The 18231-nt window shown below is 52.7% G+C and overlaps 5 protein-coding genes across 5 annotated transcripts; 1 reads left to right on the top strand and 4 right to left on the bottom strand.

The window, feature by feature from the left end:
• Positions 1-537: 537 nt before the first annotated feature.
• Positions 538-1364, bottom strand: N7477_004312 (synaptobrevin-like protein Sybl1; the record flags this gene model as incomplete). The annotated part of the gene is made up of 2 exons (XM_056965975.1): positions 538-1270; positions 1327-1364. The coding sequence occupies 2 exons, from the start codon at positions 1362-1364 to the stop codon at positions 538-540; spliced, it is 771 nt and encodes a 256-aa protein (XP_056822756.1).
• A 509-nt stretch (positions 1365-1873) lies between these two features.
• On the bottom strand, positions 1874-4342 carry N7477_004311 (uncharacterized protein; the record flags this gene model as incomplete). The annotated part of the gene is made up of 1 exon (XM_056965974.1): positions 1874-4342. One exon carries the CDS (start codon positions 4340-4342, stop codon positions 1874-1876), a length of 2469 nt encoding a protein of 822 aa, XP_056822755.1.
• Positions 4343-5299: 957 nt separating this feature from the next.
• Positions 5300-6184, bottom strand: N7477_004310 (DUF1115 domain protein; the record flags this gene model as incomplete). Its single annotated transcript, XM_056965973.1, has 1 exon — positions 5300-6184. The coding sequence occupies one exon, from the start codon at positions 6182-6184 to the stop codon at positions 5300-5302; it is 885 nt and encodes a 294-aa protein (XP_056822754.1).
• Positions 6185-6552: 368 nt separating this feature from the next.
• On the bottom strand, positions 6553-9879 carry N7477_004309 (uncharacterized protein; the record flags this gene model as incomplete). The annotated part of the gene is made up of 2 exons (XM_056965972.1): positions 6553-9533; positions 9594-9879. The coding sequence occupies 2 exons, from the start codon at positions 9877-9879 to the stop codon at positions 6553-6555; spliced, it is 3267 nt and encodes a 1088-aa protein (XP_056822753.1).
• Positions 9880-11222: 1343 nt separating this feature from the next.
• Positions 11223-18088, top strand: N7477_004308 (bifunctional carbamoylphosphate synthetase/aspartate transcarbamylase; the record flags this gene model as incomplete). The annotated part of the gene is given in 4 exon segments (XM_056965971.1): positions 11223-11913; positions 11992-17063; positions 17077-17976; positions 18032-18088. The coding sequence occupies 4 exon segments, from the start codon at positions 11223-11225 to the stop codon at positions 18086-18088; spliced, it is 6720 nt and encodes a 2239-aa protein (XP_056822752.1).
• Between the last annotated feature and the right edge of the window lie 143 nt (positions 18089-18231).

Here is an 18231-nt window from a genome sequence, read left to right as displayed (position 1 = left end):
TATCAACAAGGTACATCTATGACAGCCTTTAGCCAGCGCAACGATACCATATAACTGACTTTAAGTAGGCGACCATGGAAAATCATCTCACCTATATAGGAACTTAGTTGGAAAGATATGAACGGAGAGGCAGGCAGAGATTCAAAAAGCGCTTGAAAGAGATACCCTATAAGATCTCGGGGAGGAAACGAGGGGTGAGTAGACCATATAGTCTGCGTGCTTGTCCGCGTTGAAATGCTCAATATAAAAGATTGGTCACAAACTTGGAATGGTATTGTATATATTTCAGATTCAATTAGAATCAATGCAAACAACAGGACTTAATGTACAGAAATTCCCGAGGTCATGCCCACCACGGACGAATACAGAAATCCCAAGTTCAAAGCAAGAGGACCATCGCATCATACTTCATCAGAGTTAGAAAGACAATTAAAAAAAGAAAAAAAATTGACATAGAGCCACGCTCGCTGAAAAGTAGAATGTTGTAGCACCCAGACCGGAACCCCCCCCCCCCTTTTCCTGATCACATCCCAGGCTTTACTCCGACTTGTGTCCGACACAGCTCGACCACGCTGGGAGTCCACAACCTATGCCAATAAACAGATACAGCAGGAAGATAATCACGACGCCGAGAAGGACCATCAGCTTGACATTCTTCCACCACATGCGCCGCCGCAACCCACGGCTTCGGATACGAAAATCGTGCGCGCTGCCGCCCAGACGATCTGTTTTGTCTACCAGTAGATCAATCCGTTCACCGCGCTCGAGCACCCGTTCGATGTTCTCAGTCATGATGTCGCGAACGCTGTCGATTTCGCGCCGGGCTGTGGCGAGTGAATCGGCTGGTGGGGCAGTGTTATATGTCTGAAGCAGGCCGCGGAGCTCTGTGTTGAAGGCTGCACATCCGTAGGCAGGTAGGGTGGAAAAGTCCGTACTAGACGGGGGGTAGCTAGCAAGGAACTTGCGCTTCATCTCCAGGAGGTAGGCGAATGGGATGCGGCGGCCCTGTTCAGCGGATGCAACCACGAGATAGCTGAGCGGGGCATAGCTATTGGGCTCGGTGCGGCCGTTTGCTTCATCCGCCGAGTCTCCTGTGGGGGAGTCGGCGATGTAGTGGACGAATAGTCGTTCATGAGTGTAGGTTAACTTCTGGGGCTTGTCATGCGTGATCTTGGGGAGGATGATCGACGCGATGGACGAAGCAGAGGTTGAGGAAGTGCCTGGAGATGAGTGCTCAGCTAGAATAGTAGTACGATGGGCAATGCAGGAGCTTTTATCAGCGTGGTTAGTGTCGACCTCGCTCAGTCTCAGGGTGGGATGTCTCACTAGAGCAGGGAGCTTGGAGCCTTTGAAGAGGAAGCCATAGCTGATATTCGCAGATGCAAAAGACGGGGAATGCTCAAATATTCAGATCTGAAACAGCAGTCGTGCTGAGCGGATGCAGCAAGTTGGTGATTAGATGCGTAGCTCGAGACCCAGTTCCTCTAAGAAGCGTAAATCCCGCTTACGTCATCGCGGGTGTCCAACCATTCGAAGTACCGCCTTCTGGATCTTGAACGCAGGTATTGTTCAAATGTTCTGTTGGTGCTCCTAAACACTGCGGTGAGACTTGTGACCTCTTTTTTCTCTTCTTCTCGAAGGTCCACTTTTTGGACTCTGTCCTTCTGCCATTTTGAGGTTTCTTCTTCCTCAACAAATGTGGTGGTTCAACTGTCTCAGGATATATAATTCAAACCCTAGCGACATGTAATCTGTTATTTTAAATCTAATCTTTAGATCCAAAGGTTGACTTGTTCGACTCCGTTCGTCACCGCATTCTGATTTCTTTGCGCTATTATTCATATCTCATAAGTCGTTATACATCCTTCTCCCTCTAATCACATTTCATCTCTCTATGCGAGCCATCTTGAAGCTCGAACTCCACAACGGCAAAATCATCATCGCTCCTAGGGTGTTCCATACTAATGCCGAGATCATCAGAAAGACAAGGAGAGCCCATGGTCACCGTACCAGCACCGTCACTGCCATTGTCCAGGTCCAACTCCTCTTCAATGGACAGGACCGATGGCACCGAACTTTCGACGTCACTAGGCGCCAGATGCGCGGCTGCTATTCCTCCATTAAGGTTTTGGGCAGAATCAGCAGAGTTGATTGATATGAGATCGGAGATGTGAGAATAAGTAGCATGGTGTGAGGCACCAAAGACAGTGCTCATAGAATCACTCGGGTTGATGTCGCTAAAAGAACAAGAACTCGAGGCGGCGCTACCAGTGTGCACTGCTGGACCTGGCGCAGAAAAGCCACCCCTATTCAAAAAAGGAATGTTGTGGTCCGTATACACACCGCCGGATTTATCGTCGTTACCGCCTGCCCACAATGGGAGATACTGGTATTGATCTTCCCCCAGGCAGGTCAAAGTGGGTGTTGCCTCCAGTGATATGTTTTGTTCATTGCAAGGAAAAAGGAGTTTCCGTGAATAGGTGCTCATATATGATGACACCTGTGCGAAGAATTCTTGGAGATTGAACATCCTGCTCTCAAGGGTTTCCGAAACATACGATCCTTCCGATCTCAAGTCCTGGGCGGATGAGTCGACTTCGTCTGCGATGAGAACTGACGAAGAAGTGACCGGGCTCTTCTGAGATGGAGTGGGTCTCAAGGGAAGTGACGTGTTCGCATCAATCTCCGTGAAGGCGCTGCTTTCAGCGACTGTTCTGATTGGAAGTGTGGTTGGGACATGAGATTTCGCGACAGGAACGTTACCTGTTGAAATGAGTGCGTTGGCGAACGGAAGAGGACAACGAAGATTTGAGTTGGATGTCCACCATTGTTTCTCGTTCGCTATCTGAGTTGCTGCAGCCCACGGGCTGGTGGCTGCGTTGCCTCGGACGGCGACAGTGCTGTTGAATACATCCACACGCTGACCGAGCCATGCACGCGAGATATTGTGAATTCGTGCAGTGTCCTGGCCTAGAAAAGCGAGTATTCCGTTGCCGACATCGGCAATCGAGTGGTGATCCTTGGAGTCAAAAATTTCACTTAACCTAAAATCTAAGACCAGGAGCGCCTTCCAAAATCTCCTGCCGATGATACGCTGAAGAAGATCGCAGGGTCGGAAGGCAAGCAGGTATGCCTCATGATGTCCGGGTGGCACGGAATCACAGGATCGCCAGGTGTCCCCAACTGAAGCCAGAGCTGTGTAGATTGTGTAGCGAATGTAATCTCTCAGCTTTGAGATCAGGTCAAGAACCATAGGCTTACTAGCAGGACTCTCTTGGGCTAGCTGTGTAAGCTTCTGGAATTCCCCGAGGTCTGCTAACCAGATCATCTCAGCCCCAGCCAGATGCAAGAAATGACCGATGACCTCGTCCGCAAAGCTTTTGCTGGCATACTCGACGCGTTGCATTTCGGAATCATCCAACGACTCGGCGGCTCGGCTTCGAGCAAAGTTCTTCTCCCATGCCTTCACTGGTTTCAGTTGACCAGCTCGAATCAAATACAGAAGGGCCTCGTCGCCAACCAAGCCAACAAATGCATTCCGACAAAGGGTCTGAGACTCGATCCCACATGCCACGCGATATGCAATCTGCGGGTGAACCTCGATGAACCGTGTGTTATTCTCCATGTAGAACCAGGAGCTGATTAAGTCTGCCACAGCAGGAAATGTCGCAACCTTGAAAAGTTTGGCTACTGCAAAGAATGTCCACAGCTTACACGGGGTGTCGAGGGTGACATTGAGTCCTTCCAGGACGTGCAAAACCTGTTCAATACCATCTCGATGGCGCACAGCCGAGTATTCGACCGGCAAGCCAGCTCGTTGATACATCCGAGGAGGCCCTTGCTCCTTTTCTTCGCTCGCCTCCTCCTCTCGGGCATCATCTTCCCAGTCCTGGTAGTCATGATTCTCTTCCATGAGCGAATAATCCTCTGCAACAGGGAAAAAAGCCTCTTCCACCATTTCCGTTTCATCAGTTCCCCCAACACACTGAGAAGGGAGATTCCATATATTTTTGGAGCTTGCCCATGTTCGAATCTCCATCGGACAGGAGACCTCGGTCATTGAGATAATGGCTTCCTCTTCAAGCGTTGGGGGCGTCAGATCCAGGACGTACTTGATGCCTTCGGGCAGTGTGTCTGGAAAACCACGCTGCTTTCGAACTCTAGTCTGCTGCCTTGGACCTAGCCGGCGCTTGAAATAATCTGATTCTGTGGCCAAAAGCCTGTCGCTATGGATTCGGTGAACGGTTGACGGCTTTCGAAGGCGCGGAGCTCCGTCCTCAGGCGCGGGGTCGATGTACAAAAGCGTATCTCCGTCAGGAAAAAGGAGTAGCGGTAACACCATCACATGGCCTGGCTGTGGTACATTTAGCTGATGACAGAGGCGCGCGTTGTGAAGATCAGTAGGAGTAAATGCAGGAGGTCGCTCGATCCCGGCTTCCAGCCTAGGGCCCGTGGGAGAGGGGGGGTGGATTGGAATCCATGAAGAAATCAGACTTAGAGGTTGTGAAGATCCCGCAAGGCTCTTGACACTCCCTCGAGACTCAGGAGACGAAAAGAGAATATACTGAGCAATAAGTTTCAAGGTGGAGAATGTGGGGGAGGGAAGGGGGGGAACGAGGCTGCGCCGATGAGGCTCAACTTGATTTCTTGTTCGGTCGTTGCCTGTCTCATGCAACCAATCACGGCGGCATGCAGCCAAATGGCTTGACTCATTCGGTTTCATTGGACTTGGCGTGCGATGTGATGTGGCGCTGTGAGCAAAATGGAAGAGAAGACACAACTCAAGTAACATTCGTGATCAAATTTAGCGCCCATCTCTCTCACTCTCTCACTTTGTTTCCCAAAACCACAACCACCACTCAGTGACGGTCCACTAGCCCCTGTTAGAGCTCGAACACTTGTCGATGGACCTTTAATGAGCTCGCCATAATTGTCAATTATATTATCAATGGTTAATATCGAGTTCTCTGATCTAGTATCCCAAACAAATATCAGTTGCCCATGGAGAAACTCCTTGTTTTGAGTACTAAATGCTGGAATGGATCGGTGATTTACATCTACTGAGTTCCGAGTCTGGGCCCATGCATTCCAAAGGGTGGGGGCCTTTGGAAACAAATTGAGAGACATTGGAGGTAAGGATGAACTCGAGTCTACCCTCCTGCTGTGGACCTGTGCATGTGTGGGAATTCTTAGAGGGGCCGCTAATTCTCATCTCTCAAGATCGACCAGCCGACACCGGACGTTATGGGACGGTACAAGGCGTCTATTCCATATAAAAAATCTATCGACGGGTGATTGACTAGAATATTACATTTTCAAAAGCCTCATGGAGTCCCTTCGCCCCGAGCCACGCCTCCAATGCCTGCATATCTCCACGATTAGCGCGTTGTCCGCCTCTTTCTCCTAAGGAATCTGTGATTTCCTCCATTCCCGGAAATACTCTCTTAATCCCTTCCGTCTGTCGGAATCTCTCGCTAACCTTTTTCTGGTGACTTGGGATATCACCCCACGAATGTGTTTTGATGAAGCTCATATAGGCGTCGATGTCCGTCGACGCGCCCTCGAGACACAATACACCCGGCTTGCCTGCCAGCACGAAGCCAGTTAGGGAATATCCCGGTGCAAGGTTGACCATATCATCCCTCTTCTTACGGGTCGAAAGGGACGGAAAATAGAACCAGACTCTCACGAGCGGTTCTTTGGAATTCTCTTCTGAAGTCGCAATCCGTAATTCGGACTGCTTCTCTTCAACAAAGCGGCTAACTTCTGCTTGAATGTACTCGAATGCCTCCAGAGCATCACCTTGTGGTATCGAGAGGGCAAGCCTGGCGACTTCGGCTTTGGACATCCAGTCCGGTTGTCGGAGTGAATAGCCTAATGATGGTGGCTCGTCACACCCCGTCTCTTGATTTTCGCAGTGTAATGGAACTGAAACATTGACCTGGATTGTTTTCTCTCCATTTGAAATTGGGAGACAGACGACGAGAGATACACTCGGAGGTATTCCCGATAATGTGCGGGTCGGGTCCTCGCGCCAGTCTCGGAGTTTCACCACACACTGCGTTGTAGACTCGGGGATTTCCAGCTCGCCCGGTGATGGAAACATCGCTTCTAGGAGGTCAATTGTGGACAATTGGGCCTCCATGAGACCCGCAGGAAGGATGGATGCTTCTTTTGAGGCCATTCCGGGCACCGGGGGATTGACAGGGTGGGAAGATTGCGCGCAACCCCGGGTATGAGGTGGGTGAACGCTACCAAATGATGGATATGTTAAAGCTTGGAGATCGAGAACCAGGTTGATTCATTCAATGACAATATCAGGTCCCTTTCATGCGGAGACTTCCAGATTACCGGAGAGCCTAAAAATGGCAGTAAATTTGGGGTTGTGCTCGGTGGGTACAAAGCGGCGAGGGGTTCGCCCTAATAAAGCAATGATCAAATTGCTATCTTCTATGTTCAGTACACTTCAACAGGTGGAAGACCAGGATGACAAAATAAAGGACAAATACCGCCCGCGATACATATACAGGTTCCAATCAAATGTACAGATAATTACGCTTCCGGGTCCCCGCCGCGCGCATCCTGGTTCTCCTCAAAGTTCGGCCTACGCTTCTTAGGATCCTTCTTCTCACTCCTCTTCTTCTTTTCTTTGTCGCGTGCGGCCGCTCGAAGCAGGTCGGACCGGCTGCGACTGCGACTGCGACTAGACCCACCGCGCGCGAGGTCTTTGACTTCTTTGATCACTTCACGGAAGCCTTCTTCAATGTTGTTCATGCGAGCCAGTACTAATTTGCTCAGCATGTCTTGATTGGGCACATCCCGGCGGGTACCCCCAGCGGCGAGTGCGATCTGGGTATTAAAGCTGCCCGGGATGGCACCCGCAAAACCGCCAGCCACAGCCCTGTTATCCCCTAAATCAGATCCTAGATCAAAAAGCAAAGACCGCTGACGCCGTGCAGAAGGACGGTCAGAGAGGTAGTCGAGCTCTGGGACGGACATTGGGTTCAAGCCGCCAGACATATTCCGCGCCAGAATTGTCTTCAGTGTATGCTTCCTCATCGTGCCTTGGTCAAGCGAAGCAGATACGAGGGCGGGGTTTCCGTCATCGGAAGAGTCGTCATGCGTACGTGGAGGGGTGGTACGACCCTCAGTCTCTTCATTCGGCGACCCGAGGGGATTGTAAAGCATGGTAATGCCAGATACATTTCGAGCGTGCTTAGGCCGACGCGTCGGGCTCCCGCGGCGCGACACTCGCGCAGTGGATGGTCGAGAGCTGTAGAATTTGGGGGTCGTCTTATCGGCGCTCTTCATGTGCTTGTCGTCATCGATAGATCCCTTGTCCGACAATTTGCCATGCGAGTCCCCGTCGTCACTAGTTAGCTCATCATCTCCCTCCATATCCGTGTGCTGTGAGAGTTGCCGGGTGCGAGTCTGAGAGACTGATTCGCGGCGAGGTCGGAACGGAGGACTGACAATACGACTAACTCGATCTTCCGGATTCGATGCCACTGAACGAGTAGTCTCAGTGAAGTCTCGACCACGCGTAGTCAAGGTCTTCCGGAAGGGCAGCCGAGGTCGACGCGGAGGCATTTCAAGGACAGCCGAGTCTTGTTCATCGGGAGTGAGACCAGGGCCAGACGCAATTTCCTGCATCCAGTCCTTGATCACGTTGTTTGTCTGGCGCTTCAGAATACTGCTTGGTCGCCGCTCACGCTCTCCTTCCGCTCCAAACGGCCTTCGGAATACTTCCTCTAGCGCCTGATCTTTCTGGTATGTCGCAACAGATGGCTCTCGCACCAAGCGGTGCGGTCTTGAGCTAAAACCATGGAATCGATTGGGTTGCCGATTTTCTGGGCGGGCTGATGCTTCCTCCCGAGATGTGATTTCGACCAGATCCAACGGCTCAATTACTTGGCGACTGAGGATCGCCCTCTCGTAGAGGCAGATAGTGAAAAGAATCGGTAGATGTGTGATTTTAATGATCGTTCGGTTGAGTTTGATAAATTGGCGGAACGGCATAGCAGATCGCAAAGGTGTCACAAGCCAAGCGATAGTGTTTGCCGGAGCCACGTAGGAAAACAAGGCATCAGATTTGACCATCGAGATCGTGTTGACGGCAAATAAGAATTGATGCTCCTGATTCGCATTTTGAACGATCCTCATGAAGGAGTTGGTGAGGACAGTGATCAATATGGTCACCACCACGAAATGGCAAATAAAGAGGAAGACCGTCAAAATGGCCCTTCCCACGAAGTTGTAATCTTCCCACATCGCCCAAGCAGTGGGCGTAAAGCCCATGAGCATTTGAAACAAACCGTAGGCCACTGTTCTCGGTGAGTTATCGTTTCCAAAGGACAAGAAAGCCACGAAGAAGCCGCTGCATGTGATCCCAATAAGCACTAAAACCGCAATCAGATCCGCGGCCATGATACGAAACGCAATTAGCAGCTGCGAGAAATAGCGATAGTGGTCAAGAATCGAAAAGAGACGCGGAAAAAGCAGTACTGCATTGGCTGCCAGGATGTCGTATGCTTGGTCGGCCAAATCACGATTTCGCGGGTATGTCAAAAAGGCCCCATAGATCCGAAGGCAGTAGTAACAAAAGAGTAGCAACAGAATACCCAGGTCAAAAAGATTCCAAAAGCTCATGAGGTAAAGGCTAAAGCCCTGCTCGTTGAATCCAACGATCTCGTCCAGCATGAAACCGGCGCTCCAGAACCAGAACAAAATCTCGAGGGAAGTGATTGACCGACTCCTTTCAGTAAGAACCGCCAAAAACAGTCCAAGTAGCACTGCGAACGACAATGTCGAGAGAAACTGGCGATAGCGCGGGACCCGTAATCGCGAGAGCTTGAATAGTGACGCATCGCGAGGATTGTACAAAGTCACGGACCGCCTGTATGATGCATTGCGAGGGACGGGCACCTGGTTTCCACGCTGGTCCAACGACGCCCCGTAGTCTCGATCGCCACCAGTAGCTCTGTTCGCCTGGCGATGGAGGTGATCGGCCGCGGAATGAAAGACAATCGTGCCGGCCCAAATGGCCTCTAATTGCTGCACCACGACCGGGTGGGCCAAGAATCGCTTGGCCTGGGCACGAATGGCCACCTCCAGACATGACACACGGGCTGAGCCTGCCAACCGCTTTCCCTGTGGCGTAGACGACCATGCAGCGCCGGGATCCTGGCCTTGAAGAGGGTAGAACTCGTAAGACAATGCGTCAATCAATTCTCTGGTTGTGTATTCCCGCAATAACTTGATAGCAAGCAGCTCGCTTACCATCGCCCTAGTCTGACTAGCACCGCTGTTGCCAGGGCTAAGTTGTATTTCCTTTTCGAACTGGAGACAATTGGCCATTAAAGCGTAGAGGGTGGCTCGTGAGAAGTGTGCCGACATGATTTTCTGCTGGATCGGCTTGACGAGGAACTGAGACACTTGAGGCGAACGCAGTTGGTCCCAGGTCAAGGTTGTTTCGCACCGAGAGGCGATCAAGGGACGGATAGCATGGGTAATATCGTACACAGGCAGGGCATCTGTAGCAGACTCGGGTTAATCATTCGCTCTGATGGGGGGGTTGATCGGGTTCAGCGCACCCAAATCCGAGGAAGAGAACATGGGCAAGAGAGGCGTTGACTCGACTGGCCTATTGTCTTCCCCATCCTCTTCCCCAGCCCAGTTTTCGGCCATTTCCTCATCGATCTCCTCGAGCTCTGGCGCGTCGTCTTCACTACTATGGTCGGCATCGCGAGCGCGCGGCGGAGCGCGTCGCGCGGCCGCTCGAAACCACGGGGAGGTTTCACTTGGTGTAAAAGGGGAGGAGAAAGGCGTCTGGTCGATGTGATCCCGCCGTCCTTTTGGACGAAGCAAAGAGGCCAGCATAGTGAGATGCGAGGATTTCACGTGGGTCTGTGCATGGCCGAGGTATGTTGAGGGGGGGTTTTTCTTATAACATTTGGATGATGGAGGGGCAGCTGGGCCACGATTTGACTTTGGAAGCAGGGCAAGAGCACGACAAGCGGTGAAGATGCAAGAAGGTCATCCGGTATATCTTGAAGTAAATGCGTGAGCGCGAATAAACACAGGAGCCAAAGCTATCGCAGATCTGGAGGAGCTCCACACGTCATTGTGCGCGATCTTTCCAGGTGCAGCTGACCACACATTCTTCCTTTGCAGGTTCAACACCAAAGATACTTGTAGATAGACGCTGATGACAGGGTTTGATTTTATTTTGCTTCCTCCGAGAAGTGGGCAGCCCAAGTGATGCATACCTACAGATAAGGAAAACTTGGAAGTTGTATAAATATATCCTAGGTTGTAAGTAGCAACTCTGGCTGGAGCTGGTTACATAGCTGTTGTGAGACTCCCAGATCGGGGGTCTAGGAGAATACAGTCAATCTTGGAAACCTTACGGCGTATCCAAGATGAATTTCCAACATTGAAATACCGTTTAGGTCAAGTTCCTTTGCTCCTAGGATCTCGGTTCGCGCTAGACCTGAAGAATAAGGCGGACCAGCTAAACGGTCCTCTTCCGTCATTGTTCTGAACGATCGGCCCTCAGCCTGCCATGCCCAGGCCCTGGAACGTAAGCGGGAACTCATCCCAATACTTCATATGAACTTCCTAACAACCCGAGGAGCATCTAGCTTCAATAGCAGAGTCCGATAATATGCATATATTGTAAGCATCTCTACGTCTCCGCCTATCATGCTTATCAGCACTCACCGCCTGCATGCACTGCAGGGCGAGCTTTGCGAGGGGAATCATCTGCATAGAGGCCGGGATGATCACAGTCAAACGCAGATGCTCTCCAACAACCCTCCAAACACAAAAATAAAATAATTTAAGAACTTCCTTGCCCGTCGTATACCCAGTATAACTCGACTTCGCATTACTATGGGCTTCCACACTACCGAATCAGTGCGAAAACTCTGAGGCGGTGAGCCCCACTCAACACCGGAACCGGTGGGTCCTCAGTGGCACGAAAATTTTATTCTGCCACAAACCTCTTCTTCCTTCTTCATACCTCCAGCTCTTGCAGCTGTTCTCCTTTCATCTCTTCTAATTACTCCTCTACCCCACTTCTTTTCAAAAATTCCCGAAAAGGACACTCAAAAAGTCATTCGAGAAAAGTCCTTCTGGTTGATGTTGCAGTAGAGGCACCTGCACTCATTCAGAACGTCCTCGAGAGGACTCGTCCCCTCTTTCTCGCTTCTCCAATTCCGATGTCCCAGTCGCTTCCTCACGAGGAATTGACTTCCCTGACTAGTCCCAAGTCGGGCGGCCCAGTAGCTTACCAGAATACCAATCCGCTGCCAAAGATGGCCTCTGGTGCTTTGATCACCCCGGCCTCCATCCCCGTCAGGGGTGGCAGTGACCGCCTCGTGGCCCTCGAGCTGGAGGATGGCACTGTGTACCAGGGTTACAACTTCGGTGCGGAGAAGAGTGTGTCCGGTGAATTGGTCTTCCAGACTGGTATGGTCGGTTATCCCGAATCCATCACCGACCCCTCATATCGCGGTCAGATTCTGGTCATCACCTTCCCGCTCGTTGGTAACTACGGTGTGCCGGACCGCGAGCAGATGGACGAGCTGCTCAAGACTTTGCCCAAGTATTTTGAGTCGACTCAGATCCACGTCGCCGCCTTGGTGGTGGCCACTTACGCCGGCGAGGATTTTTCCCACTTTTTGGCCAAGTCCTCTTTGGGCCAATGGCTCAAGGAGCAGGGTGTTCCCGCCATGCACGGTGTCGACACTCGTTCGCTGACCAAGCGTATCCGTCAAAAGGGTAGCATGCTTGGTCGTATGCTGCTCCAGAACAGCGGCGCCACCGCCGCTATTGATGAAGCAAACTGGAAGTCGCAATTTGAGCAGATTGACTGGGTGGATCCCAACACCAAGAACCTCGTCGCTGAGGGTGAGTCATCCTAATCTACCGCTGAATCAAACATTGCAGAGAATGGGTATAACTAACTGAAATATTTTTCGATTACAGTCTCCATCCGTGAGCCCCAGCTTTTCACACCCCCCGAGAATGTCGCCCTCAAGCACCCCTCCGGACGCCCTGTCCGCGTTCTGTGCTTGGATGTTGGTATGAAACACAACCAGCTCCGCTGCCTTCTTGCCCGTGGTGTTGAGGTCCTGGTCGTTCCTTGGGATTACGACTTCCCTACCCTCGCCGGAAAGGATTATGACGGTCTGTTCGTCTCAAACGGTCCCGGTGACCCTGCCACTTTGACTACCACCATCAACAACCTTTCCAAGACATTGAAGGATGCTCGCACACCCGTATTTGGTATCTGTCTCGGTCACCAGCTGATTGCTCGCTCGGTTGGCGCTACCACCAGCAAGATGAAGTTCGGTAATCGCGGTCACAACATTCCTTGCACTAGCTTGATCTCTGGCAAGTGTCACATTACCTCTCAGAACCACGGTTACGCCGTGGATGCCTCTAGTCTCCAGGACGGCTGGGAGGAATTGTTCGTCAACGCAAACGACGGCAGTAATGAGGGTATCCGTCACACCAGCCGCCCGTTCTTCAGTGTCCAGTTCCACCCCGAGAGCACCCCTGGCCCTCGGGACACCGAGTACCTGTTTGACGTCTTCATCAACACTATTCAGAAGACCCTTGCCTCTACCGAGGCTCTCACCAAGCCCGTCGAGTTCCCCGGCGGTCTCAAGGCTGATAACGTCAAGGCTGCTCCCCGTGTGCATGTCAAGAAGGTCCTTGTCCTGGGCAGTGGTGGTTTGAGCATTGGACAGGCCGGAGAATTCGATTACTCTGGTAGTCAGGCTATTAAGGCGCTGAAGGAGGAGGGCATCTACACGATCTTGATCAACCCCAACATTGCCACCATTCAGACTTCCAAGGGTCTAGCCGACAAGGTCTACTTCCTGCCCGTCAACGCCGACTTTGTTCGCAAGGTGATCAAGCACGAGCGGCCCGACGCTATCTACGTTACTTTCGGTGGACAGACTGCCCTTTCGGTCGGTATTCAACTGAAGGATGAGTTCGAGAGCCTCGGTGTCCAGGTTCTGGGTACACCCATTGACACCATCATCACCACTGAGGACCGTGAGCTGTTCGCTCGTAGCATGGACTCCATCCAGGAGAAGTGTGCCAAGTCCGCTTCTGCTTCAACCATCGAGGAGTCGCTGCGTGTCGTTGAGAACATCGGCTTCCCCGTCATTGTGCGTGCCGCTTACGCTCTGGGTGGTCTCGGTAGTGGTTTCGCCGACAACATGGAGCAGCTGAAGGAACTTTGCACCAAGGCTCTGGCCGTCAGCCCACAGGTGCTGATCGAGCGCAGTATGAAAGGCTGGAAGGAGGTCGAGTACGAAGTCGTTCGTGATGCCCAGGACAACTGTATCACTGTCTGCAACATGGAGAACTTTGATCCCCTCGGCATTCACACCGGTGACTCTATCGTCGTCGCCCCCTCCCAGACCCTCTCAGATGAGGACTACAACATGCTGCGCACGACCGCTGTCAATGTCATTCGCCACCTTGGTGTTGTTGGTGAATGTAACATCCAGTACGCCCTGAACCCCTTCTCCAAGGAATACTGCATCATTGAGGTCAATGCCCGTCTGTCTCGTTCCTCGGCCCTTGCTTCCAAGGCTACTGGTTATCCGCTTGCCTTCATTGCTGCTAAGCTGGGTCTCGGTATTCCTCTCAACGAGATTAAGAACTCCGTCACCAAATCCACCTGCGCCTGTTTCGAGCCTTCGCTCGACTACTGTGTGGTCAAGATCCCCCGTTGGGATCTTAAGAAGTTCACTCGTGTCTCTACCCAGCTTGGTTCCTCTATGAAGAGTGTTGGTGAGGTCATGAGCATTGGTCGCACCTTCGAAGAAGCCATTCAAAAGGCTATCCGTTCCGTTGATTTCCACAACCTGGGCTTCAATGAGACCAGTGCTCTCATGTCAATCAAGGCCGAACTCCAGACTCCTTCCGACCAGCGTCTGTTTGCCATTGCCAATGCCATGCATGCAGGCTACAGCGTTGATGACATTTGGAAGCTGACCAACATCGACAAGTGGTTCCTGAGCCGCCTCAAGGGCTTGAGTGACTTCGGCAAGACCATGGTTGCCTTCAACGCCACCACTGTTCCCATTGACATGATCCGCCAGGCTAAGCAGCTTGGTTTCTCCGATCGTCAGCTTGCCAAATTCTTGAGCTCTAATGAGCTGGCTATTCGCCGCATGCGTGTCGAGGCTGGCATTATGCCCATCGTCAAGCAGATTGACACTGTTGCTGCTGAGTTCCCGGCTGTGACCAACTACCTGTATCTGACTTACAACGCCGTTGAGCACGATCTGACCTTCGATGACCACGGTATCATGGTTCTTGGCTCTGGTGTCTACCGTATCGGTTCCTCTGTCGAGTTCGATTGGTGTTCCGTCCGCACTATCCGCACTCTGCGCGAGCAGGGTCACAAGACCATCATGGTCAACTACAACCCTGAGACCGTCAGTACCGATTACGACGAGGCCGATCGCCTGTACTTCGAGAACATCAACCTTGAAACTGTCCTTGACATTTACCAGCTTGAGTCCTCGAGTGGTGTCATCATCTCCATGGGTGGTCAGACTCCCAACAACATCGCTCTGCCCCTGCACCGCCTCAATGTCAACATCCTGGGTACCTCCCCCGAGATGATTGACGGCGCTGAGAACCGTTACAAGTTCTCGCGCATGCTGGATCGTATTGAGGTTGATCAGCCTGCCTGGAAGGAGCTCACCAGCATTGACGAGGCCCGCGAGTTCTGCGACAAGGTTGGCTACCCCGTGCTGGTCCGACCCTCCTACGTCCTTTCCGGCGCTGCCATGAACACTGTCTACTCCGAGCACGACCTGGCCAGCTACCTGAACCAGGCTGCCGATGTTTCTCGCGAGCACCCAGTCGTCATCACCAAGTACATTGAGAACGCCAAGGAAATTGAGATGGATGCTGTGGCCCGGAACGGTGTCATGGTTGGCCACTTCATCTCTGAGCATGTTGAAAACGCCGGTGTTCACTCTGGTGATGCTACTCTCATCCTGCCCCCTCAGGACTTGAGTGAGGAGACTATGCGCCGCATTGTTGAGGCGACCCGCAAGATCGGTAACGCTCTGAACGTCACTGGTCCTTACAACATCCAATTCATTGCCAAGGACAATGACATCAAGGTTATTGAGTGCAACGTTCGTGCTTCGCGTTCGTTCCCCTTCGTGTCCAAGGTTATGGGTGTTGACCTGATCGAGATGGCAACCAAGGCTATGATTGGCATTCCGTTCCAGGAGTACCCCCCTATCAACGTTCCCAAGGACTACGTTGGTGTCAAGGTGCCGCAGTTCTCTTTCTCGCGACTCTCCGGTGCCGACCCGGTGCTGGGTGTCGAGATGGCTTCCACTGGTGAGGTCGCTTCTTTCGGTCGTGACAAGTACGAGGCCTACCTCAAGGCCCTGCTGTCCACTGGTTTCCGTCTCCCCAAGCGCAACATCTTGTTCTCCATCGGTTCCTACAAGGAGAAGATGGAAATGCTTCCTTCTATCCAGAAGCTGTCCAACCTCGGATACAACTTGTTTGCCACTTCCGGTACTGCCGATTTCCTCAAGGAGCACGGTGTGACCGTCAAGTACCTGGAGCACCTTCCTGGTGAGGAGGATGACATCAAGTCTGAGTACTCTTTGACCCAGCACTTGTCGAATAACCTCATCGATCTGTACATCAACTTACCGTCTGCCAACCGCTTCCGCCGCCCTGCCAACTACATGTCCAAGGGTTACCGTACTCGTCGTATGGCTGTGGATTACCAGACCCCCTTGGTTACCAACGTCAAGAACGCGAAGATCCTAATCGAGGCTATTGCCCGTCACTTCCCTCTGAACATCCAGACTTCCGATTTCCAGACCAGCCACCGCACTGTGGTCCTTCCCGGTCTGATCAACATTGCTGCCTTTGTCCCGGGTCTTGTTACCCCCGGCTCCAAGGATTTCGAGTTGGTCACCAAGGCCTCGATCGCCGCTGGTTTCAGCATGGTCCGTGTCATGCCTGTTGGCGTGGACAGCTCCGTTACCGAGACCAGTGATCTGAAGATCGTCCAGTTGAACGCTCAGGACAAGTCCTACTGCGACTTCAACGTCTCTGTTGCTGCCACTGCTTCCAACTCCGACCAAATCACTCAGGTCGCCAGCGAGGTTGGCTCTCTGTTCATCCCCTTCAACCACCTCTCGGGCAACATCAACAAGGTGGCTACTGTGACCAACCACTTCGGAGCCTGGCCCTCGAGCAAGCCTCTGATCACCGACGCTAAGGGCACCGACCTTGCCTCGATCCTGCTGTTGGCCTCTCTGCACAGCCGCAACATCCACGTCATGAGCGTGACCTCCAAGGAGGATATCAAGCTCATTGCGCTGAGCAAGGAGAAGGGACTGAAGGTGACGTGCGACGTCTCCATCTTCTGCCTGTTCCTCTCCCGCGAGGAGTTCCCCGCTTGCAGCTCTCTTCCTTCGGCTGAAGACCAGAAGGCTCTGTGGGACCACATGAGCACTATCGACGTCTTCTCCATTGGCAGCATTCCCTTCCAGATTGCTGACAAGAAGGCCTCCCCCGTGGCAGGTATTGCCGAGTCGCTCCCTCTGCTGTTCACCGCTGTCGCTGAGGGCCGCCTGACTGTCGAGGACGTCACCGCTCGTCTCTACGACAATCCGAAGAAGATCTTCGAGTTGCACGACCAGGTTGACACCTCGCTTGAGATCGAGGTTGATCGCCCTTACGTGTTCCAGAGCTCCGAGGGCTGGTCTCCCTTCAACGGCAAGACGATGCGTGGTTCCGTCCAGCGTGTTGTCTTCCAAGGCAAGACCTCTTGCCTTGATGGTGCCATCACTAAGGATGCTGTCAAGGGTACTGACATGTCTTCCCACCGGATCATTCCCACTTCGCCTGTGCAGAAGCCCATGACCCCGATGGTCCGCCCTGAGAGCTCTCTTGACCGCCATGTCTCCATGTCCGGCACCCCCAGCCGCCGTACCCGCGGTCTGGATGCCAATGTGCCTTCTGTTGGCGAGCTTGGACCCCCCCTTGTACCCCTCTCAGGTGTCGTCCCAGCTGCACGATATGCTCGCTCGCTCTCCCTTCCGCGGCAAGCACGTCCTTTCTGTGAGCCAGTTCTCTCGCGCTGATCTGCACCTGCTGTTCTCCGTCGCCCAGGAGATGCGCCTTGGTGTCCAGCGCCAGGGTGTCCTTGATATTCTCAAGGGACGTGTCCTGACCACTCTCTTCTATGAGCCTTCGACCCGCACTTCGGCCTCGTTCGATGCCGCTATGCAGCGTCTTGGTGGACGCACTATCGCCATCTCCACCGAGCATTCTTCTACCCAGAAGGGCGAGACCCTTCAGGACACCATCCGCACCCTCGGCTGCTACGGTGATGCTCTTGTTCTGCGCCACCCCAGCCCCACCAGTACTGATGTTGCGGCCAAGTTCTCTCCCGTGCCCATCATCAACGGTGGTAACGGCTCTGTTGAGCACCCCACTCAAGCCTTCCTGGACCTCTTCACTATCCGTGAGGAGTTGGGTACTGTCAACGGCCTGACTATCACCTTCACTGGTGATCTCAAGTACGGCCGTACCGTGCACTCCCTGCTGAAGCTCCTCCGCTTCTATGAGGTTAGCGTCCAGCTCGTTTCTCCCAAGGAGTTGGCTCTTCCCGAGGAGATTCGCAAGCAGCTTGTGTCCTCTGGCAAGCTTATCTGCGAGTCTGTGGAGCTGACCCCTGAGATCGTCGCTCGCTCCGATGTCCTGTATTCTACCCGTGTGCAGAGGGAGCGCTTCACCGACCTCGCCCAGTACGAGCGTCTGAAGAACAGCTTCGTCATTGACAACGCTCTGCTCAAGCACGCTAAGAGTCACATGGTCGTTATGCACCCGCTGCCCCGCAACGCTGAGATCTCCGAGGAGGTTGACTTCGACCAGCGGGCTGCCTACTTCCGCCAGGTACGCTTCTCCCCCTCTTCCTTCACCCAGGAACTTGCTAACGTGCTGAATACAGATGAGATATGGTCTGTACTGCCGCATGGCACTGCTGGCCCTGGTCATGGCACCTTAGGCGTCTTTTCATTATATCTTGTCCTCTCGACTGGGACAACGAAAAGCGATCCGTCGATTTCGATTACGCATGTCATGTCTTTCTTTTTCTGTTTTGTTTTCAAAAGTCGTGCGCGTTCTTTCTGGATATCTCTCGTAGGTGCA

Source organism: Penicillium maclennaniae, assembly GCF_028827695.1.
Source record: "Penicillium maclennaniae strain IBT 15551 chromosome Unknown utg000004l:1.0-3007600.0:1.0-3009580.0, whole genome shotgun sequence".
Taxonomy (NCBI): Eukaryota; Fungi; Ascomycota; class Eurotiomycetes; order Eurotiales; family Aspergillaceae; genus Penicillium; species Penicillium maclennaniae.
This window is presented reverse-complemented; position numbering and strand designations above follow the sequence as displayed.